The 10505-nt window shown below is 40.5% G+C and overlaps 1 protein-coding gene across 3 annotated transcripts in view; it reads right to left on the bottom strand.

Annotated features, from left to right (window-relative positions):
- LOC105457796 (integrin alpha-PS2) overlaps window positions 1-10505 on the bottom strand; it is a 66197-nt gene that overhangs the window by 20028 nt on the left and 35664 nt on the right. For all 3 annotated transcript variants that reach the window (XM_011702669.1, XM_011702668.1, XM_011702670.1), the window contains one exon: window positions 5639-5804. In XM_011702669.1, coding sequence (XP_011700971.1) covers window positions 5639-5804 — 166 coding nt within the window. The remainder of the gene's footprint in view (window positions 1-5638; window positions 5805-10505) is intronic.

The raw sequence follows: 10505 nt of genomic DNA, 5'->3' as shown, positions 1-10505 counted from the left end.
GTGCACGTACGTACGTTGTACGCTATGACTGCAGCAGCAGCAGCAGCAGCAGCAATGGACCTCTTGACAGCCGATCAGTCACTTTAGACGAACTGTCAGTCACGCAATTACATCAATCCGGTCGCGGCCGTCTTTGTCGTCGCTGTCGTCGTCGTCGGAAAAGCAAATATAAAGCGAGCGATCGGCGCCACTCGTCGAACATCGGTGACACGCATGTCGCTCTCAAAACAGTGGCCGGAGCTCAACTTGCAAGTCGATGGAAGTTTTAAATCATCGGCTGTCAAAAAGAGTCTCGCGAGAATAATTTCACTCAGAGAGATAGTTGCGATCAATTTAACCCTTTCGATTCCCTATTTTTTAACAGAAATTATCGACACAAAACCTGCATTTCTTCAAATTAGAAAGATAAATGAACTTAGTAATTGGTTAATTCTTAGGTGTGACGATGCTAAACGGGTCGTTGAAAGTTGTTATCGGCGAATCGCGATAATGGTATCATCCGTGAAGTAACAACGGATGTGCGTTCGACCGCGATATCGTCGGTGGTCGATCTATTTATAATCCGTCTCGTCCTCGCGCTTTGCAAGGGTGCTATTCTCGTCGGTAAGAGGCCACTCCACTTTCAAACTCGAGTCGACATCGAATACAAGAAGAGAGAGAAAAAGAAACATTTTTCTTATCTAGCAAGGAAACATTTACGGTTTTTTTTTCCATTTGATATCGAAGAGTCTCAGAATGTGTCGTGGAGTAATCCCGAATATAAAACAAGTATCTTTTTTAAGTGAGCCTGAATATAAAACAAATATCTTTTTTATGTGCGTGATAGACGCAACGGCGAGACGTTAATTTAATAAAAGAAACGACGAGAGAGTTTAAACTGAAGATGATTTTGGCCATGAATGATTTTGACGATGCAGCGCCTAATAAAGAAATCGGAGCGTTACAGGAGACGAGTCGGAGTTGTATGACCGACCCTTAATCGAGTTACGAGGAATGAATGGAGCTACTGTAATTCTTGTTCTACATGCGTGTGTGCGTGCGTCGTCGGTGCGTGATTACGTATCCTCAATATGCATTATCGGGTCACTTCTTTTATTCAGAAATGAGGCGACACCGCGATCGCAATAAAAATATATATTCTTACATTAGTTTCTACGTCGATTTTTCAATCAAGATTTATGTCAATTGAGAAACTAGGATTTTTCAATTAAAGTTAATTTCAATTAAGAAACTAGAATTTTTCATTTAAGAATTACGAGAATTAATCTTATTTCACGTAAATGCTCGATATAATTAATAATTCCTTATATTTTACAATACAAATTTTAATAGCCATTAATTAATCTTGCGTGATATTAAAAATTTATAACGGTAATTCGAGAGAGAAATCCTTTCTTCAAGGAATCGAAAAACTCATTCTTCCTTCTTGTGCAAAAATAAACTACTCACGATATAATTACATATCTAAAAAGAAATTATTCTAATGAAACTGCAATACCGAGAGATGGAATATACTGTCGCTTTGCTGGAGATCGGTAGCTCGATCGTAATTCAAGTAGGATTAAGTGCTAATTGGCCTCGTTAGAACGGTGCCGAGTTAGCGCCTTAGTCCGAGAGGCGCCTTCCAATTATTATTTTCTTTTTTTTTTCCGATGCCTCTCAGCCACTCGAGCGAGTGGGCGCCTTTCATCGAGGAATGCACTTACTGTAATTCTCCATTGCTGCCTTCCTTTTGTTAATCGCGCACGTGAAAAATGTTTTCCTCTGTACATCTCTACCCGACTTGCTCTTATTCGTTTCGAGACTATTAAATATAGCAACAAGGTAGCGACGTATATTTTTTAAATTAAATAATAAGATACCAATTTTACAAAAAGTAACTAATGAGGAAGCAGACGTAACTAACGTTACAAAATGAGTTTATAAAACGTAAACTTTTACAGAACAGTTTTTCCTTTTAATTAATGTTATCATATAACAAAAAATGAATTTCACAGTTGTTCATATGAACTTCTGTGAGTGCTACACAGGCACCAATTACAATAGAATTACATTTTATTCACTGGATAGCCAGAAGTCGAGCTTGTAAAACAGGATCAAACCGTCGTTTTATAAGGTGTAATCAGAATGTGGCGACACTCGATCTGATTTCCGCGTAATCGCATTTCGCGAAATTTGTTCAAGACACCGACCCGCAAACGACCGCGTAATCATTCTCCTTATCTTGTCGGAATTGTTAACACATACCATACAAGAGATAGGAAATAAGAAACGGTTGAAATACACTTGATTTTAGAAAATTTTCGCTCTTAAGATTTTCTATTTTTCAAAGTGCAATGATTCAGATTTTGGAAGAAATTATTTCATTATTGAAACAACTCTTTTATTTATATTTTTTAACTATACGTAGTCATGCCATATATTCTAGTCTTACAAATGGATTTATTTCTTAACAGCGTGCTGCGATAGCTGGAAGCCCGATTGTTTAAAAAAATTTGTAAAGACAAAAAGTGGACTATTTAAGCAATAATTATTTATTTCGTAATTGATCAAGTCAACAAAACGAGAGTATATATTTCGCATTGCACTCGTTTTACTGAATTGACCAATTCTAAAATAAATAATTATAACCATTAAAATTGTTCATCTTTTCTCTTCACAAATTTTTTCAAACGGTCAGGCTTCCAATTTTCTCGCAGAATTTATGCCACGGATATGTAATATTTAATATATCTTTCTATAAAGAAACTGTTTGCTGGGGCACTTTTTCATATATATCCATTTGCGAGTGATCTATCATGGCGATCTTACGAAGAAAATTGCAGATGAAAGCCACTGATAGCCTCGTTGTCGTCTCTGCTTGTCCTGCAGTGGACAACAACGGACGGGCAAACAGACAGCGGGGTGATGGACGTTTAATTCCAGAAAAGGCGATTATGAGCGACTTGATACGACTCTGGTGTGCGATAAAATAACGTCGACATGACGTTGTAAACTACGGGTGAGATCTAACGCCTCGCTAAAAAGGCTTTACAATTCTCGGGAAAAGCGGCACCAAGCAGTTCGTTCGCTCGTCTCGGCTCCTACAAATTGTTTAATTGCGCGGTCGTTGCGGAATTTCTGGACGATGAGCTCACATCATCGTCGTCGTCGTCGTCATCGAGGCTAGGGGTTCGCTTCCGCACTTTGTGTTCCGCGAAGATTTTGCTTCGGCGAATTCTAGTAATATTTATTTGGAAAGCCGCCAGGCAACGTCACCTTTGTACGAGAGTTTTCTTTTTTTACAAGACATTATCTTTATATAATTCTTTATAAGATCTTATCTTTATATAATTTTACATTTTGTTATAATTGAATATATTTCTATTCAATTATAGATTTTAAAATACACAAATTATATATATTAATATTAGATAAACCAATATTAAATTGATATATAGAAATAAAATTAAGATTAATTTATTGCAAAATATTTAAGAAAACTGTATTAATTTGAATGTCATTTAGTAATTGTTAAAAACAATAGCTACCAATTTTATTCCAAATAAAAATTATCTAAGGATTTATTGCTCCAATTATTATTCATTTATTACTTTGAGATTTCAATTACGCCGTTTGATTTAATTATTTAATTTTAATTTACGTTCAATTCAATATGTACGAAGAATGAATATTCGAGTCTTCCCCCGAACGACCGGAAGTGCGTCAGTTCGCGCGTCATAAAGCACGCAATAGTGACGGGGTTGCCGAAATGTTCACTCGCGCGTGAGGAAGCGCGCGACTTTAATTGCAGGAAAATGCGATTCTAAAAACACGCCTAATGTTATTTGCGTTTCGGCGAACAAATCTCGTAAGCTATATACGCTAATGCAAACTATATGACTTTCAGAATAGAAAACTGGGAGAAATTTAATTGGATTTATAATTGACGGATTTAGTCCGATTTTTTCAAAAAATCATGACAAATCTACAGAAAAAAATCAAGTTTTCAAAATAACAATAGACAATTTAGTCTATGTGATCGATATTATCATGATATAAAATCATGGGTATTATTTCAAAAACAATGTGAATGACATACAAGGCTGCGTTTTGTCTATATCCGTAATGTCCGGCGACATCCTGTGTGTCAGCGTCATATTGATAACCATAAGATAAAAGTTAAATATGGTATTTTTAAAGGAACGTTATCAAGAAACCACAATCTATACGTACGGGACTTACTATCGCGAGTAACAAGAACACAATGAATTCGTAAGCTTGGAAAGTGAATTCGTACATTTGAAAATAAAATAAAATAATTTTCCAAGTTAGTTTACAATAAAAAAATCCACGAGAAATTCGAGACGATCGTCGCGAATATTAAAATAGCGGGAAATTCACGTTCGCTTATATTTATTTTCTCTCTCCCCGAAAAACAACCAAATATAAATTCTTCTAATATATGACATCTAAAATTGCTAAATGATTGCATTCGTGAGGGGTACGCCATAGCCATTCTATGCTCGCTAAGTAACTGAAGTCATCGCTAATTATTGATTTGAAATGACCGGATTCGGGCGAGGCGGTGCCGAAAATCGATATGTCCTTTGTCATTAAGACACGATGCAGAGTGCAGACCTAAGTCGCCGGCAGGAAGTATCCTGTTACATGACGTATTTACGGTCGCTATGCGTGCAGGAGAACACAACCGTATGTCGGCTGCACAGAGGAATCCTTGTCGCGTCGCAAAGGAAATTCGTCCTCGTGAGATCCTCGGCGAGGCGGACAAGGAGGAGCTACCCTCTCAAGAACGCCTTCGGCTCTTGTCTTGCGTCTTCGAGTGTGCCTGTTTCACAAATGTTTATAGCACTCACGTCGCGCAAACGTAGTTCCACAGACGCACAAAAATCTCTAAAGATATTTTCCTTTTTTTTTTCCATCTCCGCGCTGTCTCGTAAACCGAGCTATATCCGGACAGCGGCGCGACGCGCGCACTATAAATCGTACCACCCTTGAGGGAGAGAGTTCGATACCGGCGATAGAGAGAATGGTGAGAGTGGAAATTAAACATTCACTCGTGCGTCGCTCTGTTTACTTTATCGCGAGGCGAGGCTTTCGTCAGAAACGGAAACTACAGAGAGAGCTTTTTCGTTTTGTTAATTGACGAGAACAAAGGCACGTAAAATCGTGCACTTTGGGTTACTGGTCCTAAAGGTTCAAGTACTAAAGTAACGTATACGTTATCGTTGAGATATAGGAGAATAGATATAAACCGGTATTTGTAGTCAATTCTTATTTCAAGAGACCTTTTTGAATAATATCTTAAATAGTAATATGGCTCTGTGTATTGGCCATATTTTAATATTGTACTCAAGACGGTTTTAAAATATAAGAATCGTCTACGAATACCGGTCACAGAGATGTATGGAGTAAAAAAATTCTGCATCCGACTTTGTTTCATTTAACAGACCTCGTCTTGACAGAAGTTTAATCACTTTAAAAAAAAAATGTTATCAGTATGTTTGACGTTAAAAACCGTACACGAGTAGCCTGGTGTTAATTCCGCCTTAAAATCATCAAGGATGTCAGAATGCGAAAGGAAGTAACTTTTGTAACATTTGAGAAAGTTTGTATAATACTAATGAAATTAACTTACTCGAGCGACAAGGCGAGTATTCCTGCGACTGACTCAAGTTATTATCGACGACCCAGCATGTGCCCACCGGGTCTCTTCTGCTGCCCGCCGAGACTCCCTTGTTCCACTTACTGTCATCGTACTTTGGGTGCGACATCGAGAACCAGATGTACCTGGGCGCGCACGCCTGCAAACATAAAACAGAGAAATTGCGTCGCTATTAACGACTCGTGCTCCCGGCCGCCTTTATCGCGGAGACGCGGTCGTTTGTACCTTCTAACGATCGCTTCGATCGCAATTAAAACACGCGCCGGCCGGTCCCCCCGCGGTCGTTAAAAGCGTTTGCGCGCGCGAGAAGGAAAGAACAACGCGCGTGCGACGAACTTGAAGCCGCATGATGTGCCGCGCGTTTATAGTCGCGTTTATACGTGACGGCATCACCGTCGACAAATCGCGCATTAAGGCGCTCGATTCTCACCTCCGATTTAACGCTGAACTGTGTTGGCCGGAGTAGCGGTATAAATCGTCGGAGAGATAGATTTCTGCCGTAGTATACCTACACAACGCGGCGTTTCACAATTATCTCTCGGCGTGACCACAAGATTTTAGAATCTTCTCTTTGTAGAATCGTAAAAGAGGCTGCGATAAATTAGGTAGGTCTTACGTTAATTAGTTTCGCATACCCTTTTTGATTTCATACAATGGGGGAGATATGACGGTGTTGCTATTACGCCTAACGGCTCATTTAACGATAAATGTACGGGCAGGAATACAGACGTGTTTAGTAACCGCGGGAGGCACATTGCGCAATCCGCACGGATCATTGCCGCATTTAGAGGTGGACGGCGCTTTCCGCGAGATACAAGGCGTATCTACACGTACGCGCGGCTCGTGCACTTTGATGATTCCTTAGAGGTAAAAACTCCTTTTCAGCTGCATAATTTTCGCTGCCGGTAAACATTATGCATTACCAGGCATTCGATTATTGCACTGGCAGGTACCATTAATACTAAACTCATGCCTTAGGCATTCTCCCAGAGTACGCCGATAAGTATGCCTTACATACAACAACCTGTAATTTGATTCCATTCCGGTAATGCACGAATGATCTTGCAAACGTCCCTATTGCACACAGAGTTTCCTCCAGAACGGACGTCCTTTCAGCCAAAAAGGCTACGTCAAGAATGACGTTAATTTTAGCGAAAAATTAATAGGAAAGTTTTTATTATTTGATCATCGTAAATTCACAATTTTATAAATCTATATAAATACAATTAGAAATAACAAAACAGAAGTCAAATTCGACTTTCACACACATTAAAAAGTTTTGCAAAGTTGTGACACAAAATGACGGCTCAAGGTTTAAATAATTCTTCTTGGTTCGATTTCTGATGCCTACATCGTTGGAGATATAAGCGAATCATGCGAATGATTGTAAAAAATTACTTGATAGAATTTCAAGCGGGATCTTGTCGCTCGTGATCTGATGGCGCTGGTAATATCCTTTTGGCGACAGACCGGTCCGAGGCACGGTTGCAGAAATCATTTCGTTACACGGCCCGAACCGGCCGCGGGCTCTCTCGCGCACAATGATCGTCGCATTACGTCAATCTGTACTTGGCGAACCAACCAGAAGCAGCTGATGGCCTTAATAACACGACGAGACGTAACGTACGTGCGAGCGTATAACGGCGTTATTTATGCCCGATGCCTCAGGTCCACGTCGTAAATCTCTCGAAATACGCGCAATCTGCCCCGCAACAACTTATCGCGAAGAGCACATTGCACATCAACGCGGTTAATTTGTTGAAATCACGGGGGCAACTGGCGGTCGCATTCTCCGAGTGCTACCGGCTGTAGCTACATCGGGAAAATAAAGAACCGCGTTGTACGTACCACTTGCTAATACTTTAAATGTTTCTGAAGGCAGCCAGTAGGCATACGAAGTTGTGAAGTGAACATAGTCCCACTTGTCATTGCGAGACGTTCCGAAGTATAGAAAAGAGAAAATGCCACATACCAACTTCTTTCATATTTCTGAATTATTACGCGATTAAATTTAAACGCGGATAAAATTTCAACTCTCGTCTGAAGATTGTTTCGAGACGTTGTGTGGTTTTAGAAATAGCACCAGTATAGCTTCTCGCGTGATTGCATAATTTGTCGCCGGCCAACATTTTAACCATTTTTCAAGGCCGTCTGTGTAAATGAGGCTTAACAAGACGCACGCTGATTCCGCATGCACGGGGATCGCGTGAACGGAGCCGGAGCTCTTTAGCGAAGTGAGATTATACCGGGCGTAGCGCTCGCTCGGCGTAGCTGTGCGCTCACGCAATCATGCATTATTAATTGCGAGCCAATTAGGGAGTGTAACAACGGTGCGTCATTATACGCATCCCTCTCGGGAGGGTTGCCGTGGCCCAACCTTAATCGAAAAATTACGAAAGAGAACTCCTCTCCGTCTTGATTAAGTCGTTTCCCCGGCGAAAACGTAATCAGGCTGATGATGGATCTGCGGTTATCTCGAGATTATCGGAAAGAGAAGCGCTTAACGATCCGTTTTGTTTCAAGCGGACTAATTAGAAGAAATCAGGGACGTAACTGTATCTTAAACGACGCGTCATTATCGGCGTACCTCAGTTTCGTGGACGAGCCTGCCCCCTTCGCGCGAGGAGGTACCCCCAAACTGATTGTTCCGCGAAAGTTTTTGTTCACGTCGGTGCCGAGCCACGGCTTTTGAAACGATGCCGGCGTACCGATTGAATGTAATGATCGTCACGCTGCCCGCCTATCGACGATCGTCGAAGAGGAAAGACACGAGAAAAAGAAGACGACGCGCCGAAGTGCCGCAATTTATCCATTGCGCCAGTTTAGCTCAATCGAGTCCGTTCTAGTGCGCGCGATCTGCCCGTTTGTGAACGCCGAAATCGTTTATTGTCGGTTCGCCGATATGGGCCTATGATAGGCCTAATTTGCCGACAAAGTTAATGTATTATTTCGCACATGATTTACTCCTAAAAAAATTTGCATTAGACAGAAGGAAAGGGCGACAAAATGAGAGTTTTTCCATAATTTTTTCTGTTTATTTTATTTTAATTAAAATTTATTTATTTTAAATAAATATTATTCTAATTTTTCTATTTGTCTACTTTCAATGCATTAGATAAAGGTTTATTTTACTTTTCTATTTTTTTCTTTTCTTTTTTAGCATCAATCTATGCATTGTGCATTCATTAAACAATAGGACTATTCTTCATGCGTTAGAATATACTGCGATTTCGCTCGATGTGAAAATGAAAACCATTCTGTCAGAGCGTGAGAAACACAAGAAATCCTGCCTTCGACCATTCAATCGATACATCGGCATACCGTTAGGAATTCCGAAATCTTTCTTTATGCACATCCGACTAAAAGTATAATAGCTGCAGGGAATAATAAATCGCTAGAAAACATATTAAATTATCATTCACGAGGATCGCGCAGAGTGGAACGAAGCGCCACTCTCGTGACTTCAAGAATGTGTTTCGATGACGCAAAAACGCGTGCTTCGCAATAAGTGCAAATAATTCGCGGTTCATTAGAAAGGACAGAGGAATCTAAATGCCGCTGGCGATATGGCACTAAAGACGAGTCTTTGACTGGTAGAACAGTTCGACCTCATGGCTTTTGCGCAACGAAATCGCCGTGAACAAACACTGCTAATAGCCGGAAATTAGTTCCGTGAAACCCGACCGTGTATTTAGGGCAACGATTAAATACACGACCGCGAGATATTAGGAGAGACTATTTTAATAACAAAGTCACGCAATAAATGTCGTCAAAAAATTAAAATATCGTAGAAAGGGTAAAAAAATAATCAAAATACTTCTATTCATTTCTTTTCTAATACTTTCTACAGTAAAACTGAATCGTCTCTTTTGCCAATATATATATATATATATATATTTTTTTTTTTGTAAAGATTAAGTAATATGAATAATTTCACGATATAAAAATCTTTAATATTTAATTTTCAAGTTGCCGTTCCAAGATACAGCATGACGAAGATTATGATGAAATCCTGCAATTAATTAAACATCGGCAGCGTAATAGTGGTGCATCAGACAATGAGACTGCGCGATGATGATTCGAGGAACCTACGTGGTGAAATTTCGAAGGTGTGGCCGGTTCGCAATTCGCGCTTCATTAAGGAGCGTGGAAGAATTTAAGGGGAAGTACCACAATGTGTGGTGTGTACGGGGCGCTTTCGAACAAGCGTTTCGTGCGGCAGGAAGCTCGACGGCAATGAAATTGCCCCGACGAAAGTAACGTGCGTCTAATTGTAAGAGAACGGGAGGAGGAGAATAATATCCCGTCTGCCTTGCGCGCGCGCGCGTTCCGCCTCGCCTCGTTCGCTTTTCTTCTCCGATTGCACGCGCACGATCTACTCTTCATTAAAAAAGACCACTTGAACCTAAAGATGGTTAATGACATGGTACCTTTAATGTCTTCACTCGGCGGCGCGCTCTTCCTCGTCTTTCACCGACGGCTACGCGCAAGAAACCGCAGGGCGCCGCGACTTTTTCCCCGTCGGCTCATGCACGAAACGCCCTTAAACAGACTGTTAAAATGAACGAGCTCCTTTTTCGCCTTTCCTCCCTTCAACAGAGCAAAAGCCTAAATATTTAAGGTATGCCCGAGGAAACGTTTAAAAGATTGGAAGATCTCTTTCCAGGCTTAGAAGAGACGTTTTCCAGACATTTTCGCGCCGTCTGCCTCAGAGAATTAAATCCTTCTTACTTAAAAATCGCATATTGATGTTATCTCTCGTTACATTCCAGCTTCGAGCTTCATTTCCGTTACAGGGCAAGTGCATTACGGATACAACACGCGCACAAAATGGCGGGAC

The sequence above is a fragment of the Wasmannia auropunctata genome, unplaced genomic scaffold, assembly GCF_000956235.1.
Source record: "Wasmannia auropunctata unplaced genomic scaffold, wasmannia.A_1.0 LD335047.1, whole genome shotgun sequence".
NCBI classification, from domain to species: domain Eukaryota; kingdom Metazoa; phylum Arthropoda; class Insecta; order Hymenoptera; family Formicidae; genus Wasmannia; species Wasmannia auropunctata.
Note: the sequence above shows the minus strand (reverse complement) of the source record. Positions and strands in the feature narration are given on the sequence as shown.